Here is a 23,734-nt window from a genome sequence, read left to right as displayed (position 1 = left end):
GATACTGAATCTGCCAACTACACCTTTTTATTCCCTATGACTTATTTCTACGTCCAAACTCCTCGGCACTGCTACCCATATCCCTTCTCTAAACACACACACACACACACACACAATAACAACAGCTAACTCACCGATGGGGATAGTACTGAGTGTTGGGGTTTTGAGTACACAATGACGTAGTATATTTATATTTAGGGACAAAATGTTGACAGTGCTACAGATTTAGCGTTTCCGAGAAACTTTCACTATTGCCAGTTACAAAATCCTTGGAATAACATATTTATGTCCATTCACGCAACCCTACAATTTTCATGACACAACGAGACCTGCCCTACATCTGTCTGCCACGCCACACACCTCACACCTAATTACTTCCTGTCCATGACACCTTGCGTTTTCATTTTCCTTTCCGTAGACGCCATCAAATCCAGCAGTTTGTCCTTAGATGTATCAGTCCCCTCCCCCTTCTTCTGTACCACGTCATTGTGTACTCAGAACCCTAAGATTCAGTACTATTCAGAACAGTGAAATTGCTGTTTTATTGTGTATGTGTGTATGTATAAGTAAATCACTTAACGCATCCTTGGGTTGAGTAAATAAGCAAAAGGGAAACTTAGTTGTTTGCTTGGTATAGGCTACTGTGATGATTGAATGACATCAGTATGTTTTTAAGAGACACAGTACTATGAAGAGCTGACAATGTTTCTTTTCAGATTCACAGTAATCATCTGAAATGACACCGTTTCAGTCACATATATAATTCAAATAATTTAGTTGCTTAAAACATCCTTCCAGATCTAGCGGAATCAGCGCTTGTATATTTTACTTATTATTTTTCATTAGCACCGACCCTCACCCTCACCGAAATCGAATGTACTTTTACGCTTTCTTAGTTTTTTTTTTTTTTTTTTTTTTGTTAGCTATAGCAGTAGAAAATCATGTTCTCCCGCAACTGTTTTGAAAGTTGTATAAATGACTTGCAGTTTATGGTAATCGTACTCAGTTCTTAGTTTCCTAAAGGACCCGGCTTGCTTGCTTGGAGTGACTCTTCATTTTTTGGGTGTCAAAAAGCCCAGGTTCTTAGGGAATAACCCTCGCCAGTGATTAACAAAACTTTTGTATCCTGGTGACCTCTTTCCTGGCATTGCGGAAGTAATTTGTCTCGCTTATCTGTCCCGTTGGTGGATGGCTGTTACATTTCGGTCACTGTAGCTGTATCCTTGTGGACCCCCCCCCCCTCTGCATGTCTCAGGTGGGCGTCGATAGTTTCCATTTAGTATTTATTTGCTGCATCATTGTCGTCCTTCACTTTCAAAGCATTGTCTGATCATTCTTTGTTTTCACACCTACTTTGTTCTTGGGATCATTTTTGCTAATGAAGGAACTGGAAGTGTTATCAGGGATATTTTGACGGCCTTCGAATGCAAGCTAAAGGATTGCGATGGAACTTTCTCTTATGAATCGCTGTTTGTTGATTTCGAAATAACGAAGCGTCATTTATTTTTTACCTTCTCTTCCGCCACCAGTCAGTATGGTGGTCTGACCAATTTAAATTGCTCTCTGATACATCATTTTAAAAGTATCACATGTACAGTTGATGTTGGATAAGAATCCAGAAAAGGTTTCTGCTGTGATGTTTTAGAGTCATCATTGTTAGTTACTGACAACTGTTCTTTTGAGTAGATCGCACTTGGGTTACTGGAAAAGGATAAGTCCACCGCTATATAGACCTGCTTACTTTCCTTGGTTGGCTGTTCTGGAACACCCAAGAAGTTCCACTATATGTATGCTTACACTGTATACTATTGGGTTAGGTATCCCGTAATTACACGGAGTAAAGTGGAACACAGATAATGGTGCAGTTAACCGTCAACAATTTCCTGAGGAAAATATATAGCCTGACTTACATTTATATGTACAGTAGAATTTTCTTGTAGACTGAAATATGTCTTCCGCCCTATCAACCCCCGACCTTCGTCTTTTCCAGAAAAATAGCATAGTTGAGGTCACGCAACCCACCTGAGGAGGGGGCCATATGTCACACGCCTTGATGTCCTTATCCCCCTGTTCTCTTTGTTCTGGATCGGCCTTCTTTCCGACGAATGTTTGGCAAAAGGCTTTTGTGTGCAGAGTTGTATCGAACGCAATCCGCGTGACAGGAATTCCATGCGTATTGAGGTCAGCCAGGATGACCACGGATCACATGACAAAATTGATTACCTTCTGCCCCATAGCAAGTGGAAAAGTAGGTCAGGTGGTAGAAGCACAGACCCTGTCAGATAATCATGCCGCCTAAATTTACCCTAACAGATAAATGACTGAGTACATGAAAAATTTAGTCAGCGGTGTGAATGTTGCCTCGGAATGCATTTGTTTTGTTTTTAAGCTTTAGATTTTTTGGTCATTATTTAGAAATGAGGCAGAGAATGTACTTCTTTAAGTAATCGAAGGAACAGCCACAACTGCTGAAGTCAAAGATGATTACAGGTGGCTCCCAGTCCCCGTCTGTAGAAGGCCTCAGTCTTTCATGTTATTCCAACCCGTCAGTTTGGGATGTCATTCATCAGGTGCTTTTAGTTTTCTGTAAAAGAAACCTGTTGTGATGGCTTTGTCGGTTCGTCCGCACTTTTTATGCGCGCCCTCAGATCTTAAAAACTGCTAAGGCTTGAGGGCTGCAAATTGTTAGTTGATCATCCACCCTCCAATCATCAAACGTACCAGATTCCAGCCCTCTAACCTCAGTAGTTTTTATTTTGTTTAAGGTTAAATTTAACCATAGTCGTGCGTCTTGCAACCCTATAGGACAGGCCAACACCGGGTCGTGGCTGAAAGCTTCATGGGCCACGGCTCATACAGAAAACTTGAGTGCGCCAAAGAAGCTTCGGCGCATATTTTGCTTGTTTATGTGTGCATCCTAATGAGGGGGAAGATTAGCTGTTTGTGCTAGGAAGTAGCAAAGCTTTGAAAAGCTGTTTCCATGTAGGTAGAAAAAAATTTACTGTGACGAAAGACTCTTCAAAATTATCGTTCCTTACTTGACTCTTACGGTTTCGAAACCCACCTGTGAAGGAGAATTTCAACGTTCATATCTTTCCGGATTGAAAGGGAAAACGCATCGAAAAACATTATGAAATAGAAAAGTTGAAAGGGCGTTGTGGACATCGCATTGCATAGAACTCGTGAAGTACACTCTCTCTCTCTCTCTCTCTCTCTCTCTCTCTCTCTCTCTCTCTCTCTCTCTCTCTCTCTCTCTCTCTCTCTCTCTCTATATATATATATATATCTATATCTATATCTATATCTATATATATATATATATATATATATATATATATATATATATATATATATATATATATATATATATATATATATATATATATATTAATGTGACTATGTAATTATGCATGCTGTAACCATAAGGGTATACGGTAAGAGTATGATGGCAGAGCAAGAATATGCGAAGATAAAAGAAATCTCTTACCCCTTTGCCTAGAAGGTATTCAGACATTTTTTCTCTTTTATCTTTTTTTACTTTGCCGTCAGTTTCTTCCAAAGTAACATTTGGGACAGACACCGAAGGTACACATTACAAATAGAACTAACAGAATACTCAAGAGAAAATTCAAGCGGAATGTGAGAAAAGTGAGCGGTGTTGAATATTGCATGTTATTCAGACGTTATTCTTCATGGCCCACTTTATAAATCAAGAATTAAATTAAGTTGACATTCAACCCCTGTAATTTGCAGTTTGTGATAGGGCTCTCGTCATTCTCTCGGGGTATTATCACATCGTTCGCAATGATGTAGAACACTTCTTGAAGAGCCAGAGAAAAAGTATATTAGTAGCTTAATGAGCGCAGTACTGCATTTTGATTTTAATCTTTATACCTTAAGTTTTCTAAGTAAAACTTAGGATTTCTTACGTTATGTTTCGTTGACACCAGTTTACGTGACATAATAAACGCTTATATCTGAGAAGGGGTTGTGCACAGTTACAGTATTTATTGTTTTGGTGTTTTTTTTTTAAAGACAATATTAACAAATATTGTTTTGTGCAACAATTCATATGCCTGGAGTTGATTATTCTTCCATAAAGGATACTGCAGATGTTTTCATTGAAAATCAGACCTTATGGTGAATGAGATTTTCTATAGCTAGGACTTTTGTTACTGCGACGGCCTGTAACTTCCAAATGGTCAATCATTGTTATAATGTTTTGCCATTTATGAACAGTATTCGTTACACTTCTTTGTAATTTTGAAATTCTCATTCTTCTCCTAATATACAATAGAACAGTAAACCTTTAGAGTGATAACCGCAAAACCCATCACTCAAGAAAGATAAATTTAAGATTTAAAATAGAATTCCAAAAAATTACTGTACTCTAGTGGCTCTTACACCTAGCAAGCCAACCATTTTCACAAATCAGACATGAACTGCACACTATATATATATATATATATATATATATATATATATATATATATATATATATATATATATATATATATATATATATATATATATATATATATATATATATATATATAATTTTCAGATTAACCCACTTCTTTTCGAGAAGAGTCCATGATCATTTCTGCATTCATTCTTTAATTGCTGGGTTGTGGATGAATCCACTGGGGAGAAAACTTCCACAAAATCAGCCACTGTGCACCTATACGAAAATGAACCCCAGCAGTGCATCAAACCCCATAGTGCATACTGCGTCATTCACCTCGATCTGAGACGCTCTCTCATGCTTCTTGGATGTTGAGGCTCCATTTTTTTATACACTGCTATTTAGCTTGCTTTTTTTTGTCTGTTTGTTTGTTAGTTTGTCTTGGTCAAATCTTGTAAATCAATTTTCAACCTGTTCCCTTCATCCGATGGACTTGAAATTTTGCAAGGTTGCTCAATCCCAGTGACAGCTTAACCTTGCATAATCAGGAGGTCAGCGGTGACCTCTAGTGACCCTACAGTGACCTCTCCCAGTATCGCGGGATTTGTATGAAACACTTCGGATTTTTCACAACTTCTTTGACTTGGTAAATAACTACACATTTTTCACAACTTCTTTGACTCGGTAAATAACTCTACAGATTTTTCACAAATTCTTTGATTTGGTAAATAACTACAGGTTTTTCACAACCTCTTTGACTCTGTAAATAACTATATAAATTTTTCACAACTTCTTTGACTCAGTAAATAACTCTATAGATTTTTCACAACTTCTTTGACTCGGTAAATAACTTCAGATTTTTCACAGCTTCTTTGACTCCGTAAATAACCCTACAGATTTTTCACAACTTCTTTGACTCGGTAAATAACTCTACAGATTTTTCACAACTTTTTTGACTCGGTAAAGAACTCTACAGATTTTTCACAACTTCTTTGACTCGGTAAATAATTCTACAGATTTTTCACAACTTTTTTGACTGTAAATAAAACTACAAAATTTTCACAACTTCTTTGACTTAAAAAATAACTCTACAGATTTTCACAACTTTTTGACTCGGTAAAAAGAACTCTACAGATTTTCACAACTTCTTTGACTCGGTAAATAATTCTACAGATTTTTCACAACTTTTTTGACCCTGTAAATAAAACTACAAAATTTTCACAACTTCTTTGACTCGGTAAATAACTCTACAGATTTTTCACAACTTCTTTGACTTGGTAAATAACTGTACAAATTTTTCACTTCTTTGACACAGTAAATAACTACAGATTTTTCAAACCTTCTTTGGCTCGGTAAATAACTACATATTTTTCACAACTTCTTTGATTCGGTAAATAACTCTACAGATTTTTCACAACTTCTTTGACTCGGTAAATAACTCTACAGGTTTTTCACAACCTCTTTGACTCTGTAAATAACTATATAAATTTTTCACAACTTCTTTGACTCAGTAAATAACTATAGATTTTTCACAACTTCTTTGACTCAGTAAATAACTTCAGATTTTTCACAGCTTCTTTGACTCGATAAATAACTCTACAGATTTTTCACAACTTTCTTTACTCGCTAAATAACTACAGATTTTTCACAACTTCTTTGACTCAGTAAAGAACTCTACAGATTTTTCACAGCTTCTTTGACTCTGTAAATAACTCTACAGATTTTTCACAACTTCTTTGACTCGATAAATAACTCTACAGATTTTTCACAACTTTTTTGACCCGGTAAATAACTCTACAGGTTTTTCACAACTTCTTTGACTCTGTAAGTAACTCTACAGGTTTTTCACAACTTCTTTGACTTGGTAAATAACTCTACAGATTTTTCACAACTTCTTTGATGCGGTAAATAACTCTACAGATTTTTCACAACTTCTTTGACTCGGTAAATAACTCTACAGATTTTTCACAACTTCTTTGACTCAGTAAATAACTCTACAGATTTTTCACAACTTCCTTGACTCGATAAATAACTATACAGATTTTTCAAACCTTCTTTGGCTCGACAGGATATCAATTTCGTTAGCAACAATCATATATTGGGTACAATATCTATCAAAACTAAAAAGTATAAAATAAAATAATAAAAATAAAAAATTTGCACTGGCCTTTATTAAAATGCACTAAAAAGTGAAAAGTAAATTTTTGAGACACCCCAGGATTTTCTTACATGTCTACAAAAGTAAAAGCATTGGCTCCAAACATGGAAGAAAATGCTACATGAGATAAAAATATATATTTCTTTTCTTGTAACATTTTCTTCCACGTTTTTCGCCCACGCTTTTATTTTTGTACATATGATTAATTGTAAGAAAATCCTGGTGTATCAAAATATTTATTTTCCACTTTTTAGTGCATTTTAATAAAAGCGTGTTTTAAAAAAAAATATATTTTTCATTTTAGTAATGTCTATTGGCCTCTTTCACATCATCTATCCATCCATTTGTGTGCCTCCCCCTCCTCCTTCCTCCTAACACTTCCGAATTATATATTCTTTTCACCAGCCTATCATCCTTCTTTATTATCACTTTATCAGATTCTCTCTCTCTCTCTCTCTCTCTCTCTCTCTCTCTCTCTCTCTCTCTCTCTCTCTATATATATATATATATATATATATATATATATATATATATATATATATATATATATATATATATATAAATATATGTGTGTGTGTGTGTGTGTGTGTTGGCTTGTGAAGGGAACGTTTTATGTTTTCTTTAGGCAAACAAAGCTCAGTGACGAGAAATTACCGTTATATTTAGGTGCTGCATCAGATGTGCCTTAGTTTGACGTCTGTGAAGTCCCTATAAGGTCACTTTTTTCTTGCTGAACACCAGATGGTCTCCAATATATTTGTTTCAGGCTATGTTGAATTTAGATCATGCGCTTGGCGGGGTAATTTCCCATTGTTGCCGTCAGACAGTAAATACTGTATCTATTATTATTATTATTATTATTATTATTATTATTATTATTATTATTATTATTATTATTATTATTGACTTCTGTTAGCATTATCGTTTGCGTTAATGTCATCATTATTAATAAGCTTTATTTATTACCGATACGCATCGTTTATTAACATTGCGATTATTATGTAATAAAAATCCACAGTTGTATGAATAAATCGTATTTACGTGCAAAAGAGACGATTTATTTACATAATTGTGGATTTTTATTACATAACAGTTTGTCACGATATTTTCTTAACATTACGGTTATGAGTACTAAACAACGAGTAAAAGGGATTTACGAGATATCGCTGTTATTCATATTTCGGAGTTTTAAGAATCGTGTCATATTTTACTGTGGAATTTGATCAGGGTCACGTCACTTCATAGGCGTCATATGATCTTCATTGATGGTCTGGTAATATTTACATACTTTTACGGCATCCATCTGACAGTTTGGAAATAGTAGAAATTAATTTTTGATTTTCAGTTGACTCTTAATATCACCATTATATACCGCCGTAGCTCAGTCAGTGTGAAACAAATAGATTTTGAATTTGACTTGTACACACATCTAACTGTACTTTTCCACCATTGATAATGTTAAAGCCTAAACCTCCAGATTTCTCAGTGATATCTCTAGCGGTTAGTTTCAAGAAATGTACAGTTTCTAGTTTTTGGTGTCTTCTTTTCCATTGTGATTAGATCAAGATCATGGTTGTTGATATTGTAGCATAACGCCTTCCGAAAAATACTAGTGGCTTCAAATTTGTGACGTTATAATGTCTTTGTAATGAATACATAAAATTTTCGAAATCCTTCATCTTTTGAGTGAATCGTGTTTTGTACAGTAGCATTTTTCTAAGTATTGTATTTTCACAGAGAAGGTAGTTAAGAGTTCTTTTTTGAGAGATGTCACAACTATTGTGTTGCTTCTCGTCATTCTTGAATAGGTATTACATAGTAATTTAAAGTTTTTAGATCGTCAGAAGCTTAGGATTTCAGGTATACATAAAACACCGAACCGCTAAGTTTTTATGGTGGATGGGATGGTCCATAGAACGGACTCTTTGGACTTAGATTTTCAGACTGGCAAGGCCGTTCAACTTTTGCCAACTTGAAACATCACAGTAGCCATTCGGAGGCCCTCGGTCTTGGTCTCTCCTTGAAAGCTTGGGGAATAGCAAATTAACTCATAGGTTGAGAAGCTGCAATGCACCAAAGTGTAGGATACAAATTAGTTAAAGTAACTGTGAGTTTGAGTAGCTGTATCGGTTTATGGCTTATTGGTCATATAATACCTTGTCTATGATTTTTCCTCTTCTTCAGCAAGAACTTGAATTCATGTTGTATAGAATAAAGCTAGTTGTCATGCTGAGTGACAGACAGATGGATGCAACCAAAGCAGACACAAGGACAGACCTTTACTATTTATATAATAATTATTGTGTGGTTTCCTTAACCTTCATTGAGGAAAACCCTCGTCTCACCCCATGTGGCCTTGTTTTCCTTTCCTTAAATATGTGTTTGTTTATCTTTCACTCCAGAGAATAGAACAGTGCACTGGTGCCCCATAGGTTCAATACTTTGCCTGTCAAAGTTTGTAAAAATAAAGCAAGATTTTACCCCGAGCAAACAAGATTGTGCCTTAATAATTTCGTAGGGAGATTTATGTAAAAAGTATTAAAAATAGATTATATGCTTATTTTATTTGGAAAGTTATATCGAAATAGTTTTGAAGGGTAGTACAGTATAACAGTAGAATTTCCAGTTTGGACTTTGCCATCTCATATTTTGTCCTTTTTTCAGTTGTCATCAGCGATAAACATTTTTTCATATTTTTTTCCTTTTTATGTGTTTTACAAGTTTTCTTCAGTTTCTTTTAAGATTTGTTATTATTTTATTTGCAGGCCTTACGCGTGATGCGCCATTTCCCCCCTGAGACAAGAGTGATGACAGCTGTACGATTCAGTAAGGCTCTTTATGCCCAGATGGTTGCGAATCGGTACACTCCTGATGTTAGGACAGGATGGGACCTCCCGATACCTACTCATCCTTCCTTCAAAGCCCACGATCTTGGCATGAAACTGGTCAGTCACTTACTCAGTGTATTACTGGATGAATTATGTTTATACAAAGATCAAATTTTAATTGTGTTTATACCTGCATGACTTGCGCAGCTCTCCAGGTTTTGGATACCAGATAAATGGCCATTTTGCATATGAAGTAAGTAACTGTTTCGAAAGAGTAGTTAACTGGTTTGAATGTCTGCATTCACTAGGTGCCCAGAGTTTGAGAATGATATCGGTTAGCCAAAAAGTTGAGATGACCTTAATGAATATGACAGAAATTTACATTGACTTACGAATCGATTGTAGCGAATTCACGTGTGAAAAAATTAAGGCAGGAAAAAAAGGCTCTCAATATGATAATAAAAATTACCATAAAATGATATTTATAATTAAGAGTAAATTAATAAAAATGGGCATTTGAGAATTTCAAATGCAAGACTGGATGCCAGGGAACACTTACTGTGGAATAGCCCAAGGAGCCAAATGGGGCACCTGAGATGACCTAGCAGCAACAAGCAGGAATTGATACTCCAGAATTATAGCAATATTTTGTACATGAGGAATTTTTTTTATTTTATCAAAAAAAAGGTGCAATGTAGACTATATTTCTTGGAAGACACACTTGATTTCTAGGTATCGTAAGGACCAGGCTAAAGCTAGAAAAGGCAGATAACATCAGGAATTCTGGGACCCTCATGATGAGTGCAAAAAGCAAACTTTGTCTGTGATCTCCTTAAGTATCATTCTGATTTATAGGCTTGTGGTTTTGAACTACTAGTATGCACAGCTGGGGGTGTAACCCCTGTGTCCACACCTACATCAGGGCCATGTTCTCCAGAAGATGCTCCAACATCCAGACTAGATCTGGCAAACAACCCCAAATGGATTCGTTATCAACAGTCACTTGCAGAAAAGGGATACTTTCGGGTATGGTCGATTATTTATTTTACTGTGTGTGGAGTTATTTATATTGCATATATTGGCATGAGTTTGGCATTGTGCAGTTTTGTTAAAGCTAAAACATCTTTTCAGGGTGAGCTAGAAGGATCCCAGTTATATAAAGAATTGGAAGATCGTGCACAACAGTTTTTCATCACTAACATGATGTCTGGTGATGGATCTCATGATGCTTTGTCAGCTGGAGCAGTCATCATTAAGCTGCTTAGTAAAGTGAATATTGATTATGAATTCTACAAGGAAAGGGCCACTCGACTAGTTCCTGCTGATGGTTAGTATACATTACAGTTTCATTTGTGGCTGACAGGGAATAAAGTGCACTAAGCTACTCTTTTAAGTCTCTATGTCTCGCTTAAAGATCAGTCATAAGGTACTCATGTTCGGTTAACTTTTATGTACTTTGCATTGTACAGAAGGTAACAACTGCTGGAACTTGAAGTCACAGTAACATGTTACTTTTGTGGTGAACATTAAACATTAATGGTTTTTTCCAGTTGTGATTGACTAAATAATTGATATAATGAACTGGATTACAGCAGCAATTCAAGTGGAAACCTGGGTAAATAAGCAAATAAATGGATGTAATTAAAAAGTAAATATCCACTATAACTTTTGTTCATTATTGATAGACATACTCAGATCATGCGTGTAAATCTAAATGCATACATGATAAGAATTACAGCACTTTACTATATAATTTAGTATAGCAAAGGTTAGAGTATGGATAGAAACGAAGAAATCATATACAAAATTTATGAAGGCCAGCTTTTTAAAGCAAGTAGAAAAAATGCCAATCCTTCATGGATGGATAGGACTAACTGCATTTCAAGTTATTAGGTGGTATAGCTGAACCACTGAGTAAGAGTCAAATTTTTATATGACTTGGATGTTATCATGAATTTGTTTTTATTGGTATACTTAGATATTATCGTGAACTCATTTTAATTGTTATACGGTGTAAGATGTTACCATCATGTTGAGTATAGAAACCTAGAAAATTCTATACTTTCATCTGCATGCTGCATTCATGGCAGATAAACTGAGTGCTGGATAGCAGGAAATAGTAGGTAGAGTAGACATCAGTAAGGCCAGTCTTACCTGTCCAGTATTGTCAGTTCTTGAAATTGGTCCCTTGTCTGTTTGCAACATCTGATAACTTTTCCTTTTCCTTACCTAAGAAATTCATTACTTCATTGATAATTGTGCAGTTATGTTTGTTTGTGTTGGTGTGTGTGTTCACTTGTTTTTGCCATCTGTAGTTTTTATTACCAGAAGCAGGGATGCTATTTATCAATGAGTTCATTCAAGGTGTCTAAACCTTAGGTATAGTAAGTATTGTAATAAAATTTTGACCTCTGTGACAACAGATATGTGACCACCCCAGAGTAATGACAGTGACTACAAAGGTCCACATTAATACCATGGATTCCACCTGTAGTGACTGTAGACTAGACTGTAAAACAGAAATACTAGAAATTATTGTTGCTATAGGCTTGGCTAAGGAAAAACACTGGTCACACATGGAACTCATAGTGTAGACGAAGAACAACAAGTTATGAGAAAAGGATAACTGCCACAGAAATAGGTTCTTTTCCAGAACAAATAGATCCTATTCCAACTGAACGAGGATCAGAAAATCATGTAGTAACTACTGTAGAGGATAAGCGGTCATCATTAGGAGTCTAGCAAAGGCAGTCTTGTTCTTTGAGTTAGTGTGGGAGTAGCCTAAGAGAACCCACTTATAGGTGGTAGGTCAGCAGGAGGAAAAATAAGCACACAAGGAGAACTGAGGTGACACAGGAAGAGGAGAGACGAGATGAGTGCATAAGAGGAGAAGGGCAGAGACATTGTCTTTCCCATCTACTCTTATTTAAGTAGACATATAGTAGGCTTCATTCACCTACAGCACCCACAACATTAAGAGGGAAGGTGTGTTTTAAGAGATTATATGATGTTTTATTAAGACAGAATAAAAAATAAAAACAGGTTTTGCATGAGACTAGCACGGATCATCTGCGTTAATGGCTTGAGTTCTTTCTAAGACCAAGATTCTGAAACTTGATGCCAAACCTTGTTTGTAAATCCTCAGTCATTGGCAGCATCTCAGAGTATTTATACAAATAAGGAGGGAATTAACTTAAGAAGTTAATCAAGGTGCTTAAGCTTATCCCGTTTTCCTCTAGTTCAGTTAAAGGACAGCATACAGGATTAGAAACTTAAAGGGTAAATGGGGTTCCAGATGAAATTGGTTTAATGATCAGAGGAATTTTTCACCAGAGAAAGGCTATTGGAGCTTTCTCTTTCCATTTGTGGGGAGTCCTTAGACACTGTAAAGCAGATAATCAGAGCCATGAAGTTATGGCAGGATCATTCAACTGTTGACATGGTAAGACTCCTAATTTCTGGCTATTTGCTGGGATAATTAAGAAGGCTCAAAGGGTCACCAGGTCACTCAAGAAGTTCACAATGTTCCAACACCTAGGGAAGAGTGGCAGTGTCGTTTCCTGGCTGCCACCACAGCTGAGATACACAGATCCCTAGAACGTAAGAGAGTGCAACTGGAGTGAGGACATGCTGTTTGAAGATGTGATGGAGATGGTGCTGAAGTTATTGTATTTCACACTGTACCTGTCATTGCTATCCCAAATCAAACATTTCAGCTAGGTAAAGGCCTTTGTAAACATTCTGTAGGGTTTGAGAGTTCCAGAAACATGAGAGAACAACAGGATGTTTGTGAATGTTGAGTGCTACTTTCCATTATCAGCATAACACCCATAGATCATATGATGCTTGCAGTAGGAATTAGGATATTTCAAACCTTTGAAAACCTCCAGGTTCAACCAGAGAGGTAATTAAATGGTAATCAAGCATATGTATGAACCTGAAGAGGTTAGGTTGAGTATTGAGTCCTATGTTACAACCTTGCCAGTATCTAGAGTGACAAGATAATTTATCCTTCAGATGAAGAACACTTAAGAAACTATGAAGGGATTCACTAACAATAATACACCAGTTCAACTGAAGAAACCATGAAGGGATTCACTAACAATAATACACCAGTTCAACTGACAGACATGATCAGTGGATTTCCAGTGTGTCCCAAGGTCCTGTGCCAGTTTCAAATCTAATTTTAATGTCAGTCTCTAGGAGTTAATTTATACACGAGGAGACAGGTATTATCAAACCACTCTAATATTTTTCATTGTCTAGAAAACAGAGGGCTTGAATCTCTGGCTTCCCAAGAACAAAGGAATGATTCAGAAACATTGAGAGGAGGTGGTATTTTGTTTGCATACCTACACAGAACTCCACTATGATACTGCAGCTCAAAAAATGTGTAAGGCAAGTCTCATGAACACTTTTTGCTGTGTTCATGGAAAAGTGCACACTTACCTGGCAGGTGAATGAATGTCAGAGCTAGTTGACTAGGGGATATATAAAGTATGGTCTGCATTGGGACTGCATGCTGTGCTGGATGATCCAACTAAAGGCTCAAGTTGCCTGTGTTGCGTTATTTTCTGGCCCACAAGCAGTCATGTTGATACACAGTATTGACCTATTCTATAAATAAAACATTAACTATCTGCAGCTTTCAAGGTACTATATGTGAAATGTGAAGTGATACTAGAATGGTAGTACTGTGCATCAGTAGAGGGGAACCAAGACATCTCATTAAAGAGTATGTTTGTCATTATTTCTGTATAATGAAATGACATTTTTTTATGAGATACTACTGTATATGTAGTTATATTAATTTGGGCTATAATATTTAAATGTGTATAAATCCTACTCTGTCATCTTTCATATTTTTCCTGTGACTTATTTGTAGAAATATTCGGGTAAATGGTGCAAAAATTTTATGGCTCACATGTATAAAACTGAATTTTTATGGTAGCAGACTTTTTTTACTATATGATTTTAGGTCCATTGAGAAATTATTAAATAAAAATAATAATTGAAAGATCAGTCTAAAGTTCATGTGTAAACATTAAATCTGCTCTGATCCACACTTAGTACTGCAATTTCTTCCTTGCTAATGGTAACAGATTTTTTCTGATGGCTACTGTTAAGACTGACATTTATTGATCTAGCAAAATACAGTATGTGATACTGTTCAAGCATAATTGTAACTTGCAGGTTAGGTTACTTAGATGATGTTACATATTAGGGAAAATTAATATATCACAGGGTACTGTTTATACCCAGAATGTTATATTGGATCTCCAGAACATAAAGACACGTTTGCTCGTGTTTAAGGAAAAAGGTTCATCATATGAAGCATCTTTGTTTTTTTATTGTTGGTGTGTTTTATTTGATAGTTTTCATGGAACCTCTGTAATATCTTGCCTATGTAGTATAAAGGTAAAACTTGACTGAAAATTTTGGCCTTTTCAAATAATATTACAGTACTAGTGGACAGTGTGTCAAATTTCACACTCAAAAACCTTGACAATCTGTAGTGGTTGGGTAGGTACTTGCTAAGTTCAGTGAGCATACTGTGCTAAATTTGTGTATTGTATAAGAGTGTAGTACTGTACAACTAAAAAATACTATGTCAGATATTGTTTCTTTGTGAAATATAGTGGTATAGTGTATAGGGAACAAGTATAAATATTACTCAAACAGTTATTTCAGATTACAGTATAGGACAACAATTAATTTTGAGAGAATATAAGACTGTAGGTGACTAGTTTTACAAACTTCTTACCAAAAGAAAAGCTTTGGTATGAATTTTAGAGTAATTCAATTATGCAGTTACATAGAGGATATTAATGTACATTTATTTTTCAGATGATAGCTGGCTGAATATTACACCAGATGCATTGGATGAATGGTTGGAATCTAAATTTGGAACTAATGGTAATGAAATACCAAAGGGGCTAGTGAGGAAGAAGTTATGAATACACTCTCAGCCTTTTTAGGTCATATGTCTGATTTAGAGGGTGCTGAAGTCCCGCAGGATTTGCAAGATCGTATTAGGAAACTGTCAACTTTGTCAACACGAAAAAGTTCTTCAAGTAAAGGCAGAAAGGTTTCTAACCTTTCAGTTCACCCTCAAGTCCGCAAAATTTCGAATCAGTCCAATATGTCTGAATCATCAAACAGTTCTGAGATGTCCTCCTTTTCAAACAAAGTTGAGTTCAATGCTGATTCCTTTACAGATGCTTTGGCAAATGTTCTAGGTAAGTTCAAATACCAGTTCTTTGCAATTTTCATACTGCTTAGTGCATTACTGTACTTATTATTACACTAGGTTAGAATGAGCCAGTGTTTGCTGGCTCATAATAAAAGTATTGATATCATTATTATTATTAATTAATTATCTTTACCATCATCACCACTATCATTTATTAATCGTACTCACACTTCACATGTTGTCTTAAGTTTATGCTTTACTTCTGTTATAAAGTTTTATTTGATAATTGCTAAAATTTCCTCCCAAAAATAAAGATCACCTAAATTTTCATGGGTTTAGGAGTGCCAGCACCTTCAAATTAAAAATTTGAGAGTAATTTTTAATCCCTAAGAATGTAGTATCTGACAGCTTCATAGACTAGGTTTCGTTAGAAAACTAGTAGCCAAGCCAACATTTTCAGTGGCAGGATGCTAGAACGCTAAACTTGGAATACCTTAGATCGAAGTTATTAGTAATAACTGCAGTTATCAGTAACAATTACATAAAGTAGCAATGCACATTACTGTACTAGTACTAAGCATTGCTGTAATTATAAGTACCGTAACAGATCCCTTAGTTTCACAAACATACATTAAGTACAGTAGAAGTATGGGCCATTATGGTAATATGGTAATGCCATTTTACCTGTTGGTATTAGGAATGAATGTTGTCAAGGTGAAGGACAAGAAATTGTAGCATAGGATGTTTTGGACTATGTAATCAAGATCTCTGGACCTTTCAAGTTATCGTGTAAATTTTAGTATACCATACTCTAATATCATCAGTAGGATTAAAATTATAAATTATTAATGATGAACAGTATGTAAGATAGACTGATGCTGTCAGAAAAACAGATGTTCAGTACAAATTCATAAGATAGCACATGTGTTTGTTTATTTTATCATTTAATGCTATAAATTACACACATTTATTTATTTTAAAATTAAACTAAGTAATATTATTATGGTATTTATGTACAGTAAAATAGTATTTGAAAATTCACAAGATTTTCATATACTGTACCGAACGTGTAAATGAACAGGTTTTGACTCATGAAGAACCAATTTTTGGTAGTTGCTGTTGAGTCGTCAAGGAGTTACCCTTCCTGGTCTACCAGAGCACCCACGGAGCTCTGGTAGACCATGAGGTAATTCCTTGAGGACGAAACAAGTGACTACGCTATCAAAAACAATATTATTTTAATAATAATAATAATAATAATAATAATAATAATAATAATAATAATTTAAAGTGATAAACAAGAAATTAACATCTATGACAGTATGTGATATGACCTCTTTTATGTTATGCCATTACATTTTGTTCAGTTTGCTCATGCTATACACACCATCATCTGTGCTTTATGCTTATGACTTTTGAAAATTTTTACATTGAATAATGACATGGACTAATATGTAACATATTGAATTATTTATGACATTGAACTTTTCTCATTTTTTTATTTGTCTAATCTGCCTAAGTCATACATCATGTTCCAGGTGGCTGCAAAAACTTCAGGATGGCTAATTTTTCATTTATTCATTGACAACAAAACGACTCATTTAAGACCCTTGGACTTTGATGGTCAGATGTACAGTCTAAAATTCTGTATCTGACAAGAAAAACCAGTTAAATTACAGAAAGAACTCTAACTACAATGGAATATGATAGTACATTAAACTAAAGCACTTTTTTTTTGTTTCAACTACTGTACCCACTTGGATATAAATAAAACATTAATATAAAAGCCACATGACCTTGCCAACCAAAAGCTAACATTTCTGTAAACCTGGGTTTACAGAACACAGTTTAACAAAATAGGGAAAGAAGTGTAAGTTCCAGTTCACAAGGCACAGTAAGCAGGAATTGCCAAGCTTAATTTCGTGTTGTACTCTACACATTTCTGAGAAATGCATCCAGATATGCTAGTGCAGTTCAGAGTTTGCATTAACTTTGTGTGAATGTGCAGTTCTTGTTGTTCCCTTTCTGTGTCATCTCAATGCCATCAGTGATATGCCCACATTTTTGGGATCCATAACATCACAAGACAGTCTTTCTTTTCCTACAGACAGATAGAGCATTCAGGCATGCTCTATCTGCCAGTTGGAACTGGTTACCTTCCTCACCATTCATGTGTCTTTAGCACTGAACTTGGCACTCTCAGAATCTTCCTAGCTTTGTGCTCATTCATAGTTAACCACCATCTTTTTCTGCTCCTTCACTTTTTACTTAGCAAAATAGTTAAAGTGTGACCTTGGCTACTTGTGGGTTTCGTCATCATCGGTTTAACCTGTAACACCTGCTTTTGTCCCTATGGGAATACAAACCATCACCTTTTATGTAGGAATATTCCTCACCATAGGCTGGAAATGATCATTGAAACTTGCTACAATGGTGCTTGATTAATTAGAAGCATGCACTTTTTCTTCAGCTGTGGTTAAAACAAGATGCTGCTTTCCTATGTGACTGCCTCGTTGAAGTGTTTCTGCCTTTTTTTCTGTATATATGGTGCTTGTTTTTTATGTATATCGTGGATGTGAACAATCAATGCTGTCAAAGGACATGTGAAGGATGTTCATATGTTTGGCCAGTTTATGCCTCTTTGTTGGTGTATCCTTAGTGTCTTTGATTCTTTTTAGTGTTGGGTACTGCAGCTCTGATTATCCTGTGATGAGTGCGCTGGCTGGTCTCCTTCACAGTGGAAGAGGCATGGCAGGAAGCTGCGGAAGGCCTAGAGGCATTCACTGGTATCTTGAGAAGGGTTAAATACTCACCTAGTGACATCATGAATCTTTTTGGTACCATCCTATCAGACTGCCCAACCCTGCTACTTGCCTTCCATAGGAAGCAAAAGAAGTGTTGGAAGGCCCTCTCATAAGCAAGCCCCATTGGACTTTAAGTGAGCACCTTCCCTTTGCGAGGGTTGGCAGCAGCATTTGTTCCACAGCAGTTAGGAAATCTGCTGTAGGTAGAATTCCCAAGCATGCTTGGAACCCATGTCTCCTCATTTCTTCCAAGATTTGAGGACTGCCCCAGACATTTTTGTGTTTTTATTTCAGCAGAGAAGAGTCATTGTTACTTCATTTAGTGTGTGCACAACTTCTAGATCATGCACATTGTAGAAAGATGGTTCATGCATAGCATGTTGCCTTGTACAGATACAGCTGGGTATTGTGACCATTGGTGGGGCTTTGTCCAGAGCTCACATGTGTGGTTTTTCCAGAGTTCCCAATGTATGTCCAGCCCCAGTCAGTTACTGGATGGCCTACAGGAGGGATGACCATGGTTTAGAACATGCTCATTCTGCTCACAAGTCATCCTTGACTCATGGTTCAGTGATTGGTGTCACAAGTTACAATTATTCATGGTTACAACCACATTGGTGGAATGACCCTGGTTACCTTCTGGTAGGGGTGCCCTTGGCTCCTCACTCTCCAGTGTTTAGCAGGTACCCTCTGAGTGATAGACAGGATGCACTGTGTCAACTTCTTGGATTCAAGGCTGTCCTTCTAGGCATCTGAGCATTTATGCCATTACTGGAAGGACAAATTTTCAGTATGATAGCATGCAAATCAACAACAGTTGACTGCTAGTGGACTTTTTCCAGTGAGCAGAGGTTAATGAGATGGGGATAGTGCCTAGGTTTGATGCAGGGAAGCACAGTGTAGTGGTGGGCAGTCTCAAGTTCTGTCATGAGAGTGATTGTTATATCTGGAAGTTTGCAAGGTGCTTAGGTGACTGTGAGACATGCCATTGTCAGATCTATTTTCCACAGGCCTCAGTTGCAAATTTTCAGTCTCATCAGAGCTGAATTTATGTGGCCTGGAAGTAGGAGACGATGTTCCCCTCCTGGGACAGCTGGACATTTATGCTTTTCTGCTGTTCAGCCTCATAAGCTAATCTCAAGGCTCCAAACATTTGCTGATGGCATTAATTGCTCCCTTTTGGCCTGGAGATATTTCCCAAGCAGCCACACTTCCTTAGGTACCATGGCAACCTCTAGATGCTCCTGCATACTTGAGGTTATCAAGTGAGGTCTTTGAGGCTTAGAATTTTCTTAGCACTGTAATAGTCATTGTCCAGCCCTTCCATGCCTAGACAAGCAACTTATACCAGTTCAAATGGAATCTGTTCTGCGATTGGTGCAGCTACAGGGGGCTCAAATTCAGTCAGCTCCACTCCTCCCTTAGTTGCCAGTTTGTGCCTTTTAGTGCACCATCAGAAGAGGCCTTCTGTTTCTGCATTTAAATGGAATAGAGATGCTCTCTGGCAAGTTTTGGAGCCTCTAGGGATAGATGTTACTGCTTATTTTGACTTAGAGGTAATCAATCACTACAAGAAAGAAACCTCAAAGGATGATTTAACCCTGAATGGGTTGTAGTGAAACAAACTGAGTTTTAAAATTAAATCAGTCTCCTCCCAGCCCCTTGTATCTCACTGTTTCATATTCACATCACACAAACTTTGAAGAGGGTGGATCCACATGGTACATGTATGGATACTTCCCTTCCTGTCTGAAAGACAAAATACTTTGTTTAGGAACATTCAGTACTATTAACAAGGATACAATGTGACTGATGGATTTGTGTACAAGAACTAGTTTTACGTTTTAAATATTGTTTTAATCTACAGTATTGTATTTAGTATTTGTTGTTGAGTAGCCATTTCTTTCTAATAATTATGTGATATGCAATGGGTGTTTATAATAAAATCTTTTAATTGGGGATTTTGTTAAAATAGTGGTTAGCAAGAAAATGTTTGATGTTTGTTTTGTTCATTTTACATGATTATGAAAAAAGTACTGTACCTATGATATACTTAAATGTGCTTTCAGTTATTTGTGTAGCTATACTTTTACAATGCATGCCTGAAAGTATATTGTCGGTTTGGTGTTGATGTATATTTCTAGGGGATATTCTTCTTTCTTATGTTTGCAGTTAACTTTCATTTATAAAGTTATTCAACTTTACAGAATTTGGAGTTCCAGAAGATGATTACTGGAATAATTCTGAGGATGAATCTTCTGGAATGAGCAGCTATGGAGAAGAGGATTTGGGTGATGGAGGTTTAAGCCGCAAGTCTTCAAATACTTCACAGAAATCATCAACATCTGCATTTTCTGCAACTTCTTCTGGTGTTGATACACAAATGAAAGAATACATGAAAGAAATGGAGCGAGAGTTAGCAGCTACAAATCTTGGGAATACCTTTGCTTCAAATGAAGATGATGGAGATGATGAATTTGATGATGTTGAAAATTTTGAACCTGTAAAGGTTGATATGAGAGCTGTGCAGGATTTAGTGAAAACATACACTGCACAGAATGGCATGCCTGGCCCAGCATCTTCTCTTCTTGGATCAGTTGGAATGAAACCTAAAACAAAAAAGTAGAAGCTTGATGTGTGCTTAATTTCTGTAATATAATCTTATACATTGAGTATCATATATCAGAAACCATCGTTAAAATCATTATGATGAGGCTTGAAGGTGCACTTAAAACTGGTAGTGTTTTATGTCTTTGTGTAATATATCACTAGTAGTGAGACATATCAGTGAAATGTTAATCATTATAGAGTATTAACAATGCACTCAAGAGGACTGCTGTGTTGAGACTTTGCTGGTGCCAGTTTGGCTTATTGTCATAAATCTGTTAAATTCGAGTACTTTTGAAGCGGTGCATTAATGGTTTGCTCAACTGTGATTTATTTTAAGTTAAGATGATGTCCATTTTTCTCAGCCGTAATGTAGGGTATTTGATATTAGCTACAGTAATTATGACATGACTTTCCCTTCAGTTAGTGCTGATAACTCAAAACTTACATGAAGGGAAATCAAATATGGACAGTATCTTAAGGTCACCTTCATGTGATATTAAAAAATGGGTATTATAATTCTATTGGGTGTTACCCATAGAAGCTGAAACGTCTTAGTCCATTTTATGGCATTATTAATACTTAAGGTGAATTGGCTTTGGACCAGTAAGTATTTTGATAATCAAGATAACATTTGTGGTTAAAATGAGAGGCATTCATAGGTTAGTGATTACTTGATACTCATGGAATTTCAGAACTAAATTTATGTTGTCATGTTTAGATTTTAAATTTTAAATGATAAAAATAAGAATAAGTAAGTTTTAACATTTCTTTCATTGCTATCTTCTCTGAAGCAGAAATTTAATCTCTTTAAGATAACTCATTGTATTATAATTTATTTTATTTAATTGGCCTATTTATTAATGAAAGTACATCGGGTACCTGTGCAACATGAAGCTTTATTCATTAAATCATTTTATTAGTTTATACTATTATAAAAATGTGCATAATTTCATGACCCCTTTTCACTAAAATAATTTTATTTTAATGCAGTTTGCTCAAGTTTTCTTTTGATTTCATCTCATACATGTTCATAAATAGATTTCTATGTAATCTTGAGCTTTTTCTGTAGCAAAATCAGCGACCTATATGTTCTGTATACCTACTTCTATTAAAGAAAATTTTTTGTATCTTTGGCTATAAATATATAAATATAGGCATTATGTATTTTTTGTTGTACCCTCATTGGGCAGATTTTCAGAGAATCATTATTTTTAGGGGATGGGGATTTGAACACACATCAGTCAAAAAACATCCTCAGAGCAGCAAGGTTTTCAAAAAATTTGTTTGTGATGTACTTGCTGCCTTAACTTAGTAAGTTTTATTACCAAACTCTCCATTTTCTCACAAAATGTACTGTATTGACTGGATCTTGATATTTTGAAGTAGTAGTGTGTCAGTGCACATTGCTTTAATATATCCATACACAAGAGAGGTATTATATGCTGGAGGAAATGTAACAATAACAAAAATGTTAGCTGAGAGGAGGCCTTTCAGCCTGGATTAAATTATTCTTAAAATCTTTCCACAAATGAATACCTGATTGGGTTTCATAAAACTGCAGCTCCCGGTCCCTAATGAGGTCCTTTGTTAGGACATTATTTACTTGTTATGTATTAAGTGAATCACAGACTAATGCCATAGTAAAGCCCATCGCCTTTTTTACTTAGAGAAGAGAGAAATGCCCTTTCTAATGAAGCACAGTAATAGCCACAATCTCTCACCCTTATACACCATAAATCTTTAGTCTCTGATTATAATTTGCTTGACAGTTCATTCTTGAATTTACCTCACATTTTTTATCATTTTACATGTAAAAGTGTTCTTCCACTTTTCTCATACTTTTTGTATTCTTCCAGGATCATGTGACAACCTTATGGCATGTGCTTGCTTGCTTTTACCTAATAGCGTTTCTCAAGGCGTTTGTCTTCTTTGTATGAAACTTACCGTTAGACCTAATTCACTCAGACTTCATGGTAAGCTAAGCTTTTACTCTTCCTATGCTTGGTTTTTTAATTAGATTTGCATGAACTAGGTGTATGTATGTTACATTTTAATAAGTTCATCCTAGTTTAATATTTTATTTATTTGCATATCTAACACACTAATTTCTATGACCTTTGCTGAGAAATTGTATCTAGATATTCTTTGAAATTTTGTGTTCATGTTATACATATCATTGCCTTATACTTCAGTTCAAATTGTACTGATCACATCCCAGGCCAACAACCAAAGAATTGAATTAGGACAGTTTTTGATGATAAAAACACACCTGGTGAAAATAGCACTACCAAGGAAATTAGACTTAGGTCATAGAAATTCTAACTTCAGACAAGGATATAGGCACTCTATTGTCTTCCATTTTTCAAAATCCATTAGCAGAATAGGGATTTCACAGTTCCAAAGAAACAAAAATGTTTCCAAAGAAAGTTTCCAAAGAACAAAAAAAGAAACAGCCACTGGGGTTTAGCTCACATTCTTATGTGGACTTATTCTTGCTATAGATTCTTGAAGACTTGATGCAAACACTCTTCTCTCTCATAACATTAATTATGAATTTCAGCGATTTATGTTTCACAAGAGAAAACTTATAAATTAGATTTATCTTTGAGCAAAAAATAAATTATTGTAAATCTTAAACAATGGCAAGAACATCACATTTTCTGCTTGAAAAATGAAAAATTAGCTATTATTACAAGCATATACTGAAAAAACAAGTGGGAAATATGGTGAGAGACC

General features: G+C 35.6%; 1 protein-coding gene across 1 annotated transcript in view; it reads left to right on the top strand.

Moving 5' to 3' along the window:
- The window catches only part of LOC136838581 (protein ecdysoneless homolog), a 78,863-nt gene extending 56,708 nt beyond the window's left edge, over nt 1-22,155 (top strand). Inside the window, 6 exon segments of the mRNA XM_067103786.1 lie at nt 9,329-9,508; nt 10,247-10,417; nt 10,523-10,718; nt 15,239-15,313; nt 15,316-15,630; nt 20,596-22,155. Coding sequence (XP_066959887.1) covers nt 9,329-9,508; nt 10,247-10,417; nt 10,523-10,718; nt 15,239-15,313; nt 15,316-15,630; nt 20,596-21,014 — 1,356 coding nt within the window. The 3' untranslated portion in view covers nt 21,015-22,155.
- Nucleotides 22,156-23,734: the final 1,579 nt, after the last annotated feature.

The sequence above is a fragment of the Macrobrachium rosenbergii genome, chromosome 5 (genome assembly GCF_040412425.1).
Source record: "Macrobrachium rosenbergii isolate ZJJX-2024 chromosome 5, ASM4041242v1, whole genome shotgun sequence".
NCBI classification, from domain to species: Eukaryota; Metazoa; Arthropoda; class Malacostraca; order Decapoda; family Palaemonidae; genus Macrobrachium; species Macrobrachium rosenbergii.
The sequence above is the reverse complement of the archived record's forward strand: the minus strand, read 5'-3'. Positions and strand labels throughout refer to the sequence as shown.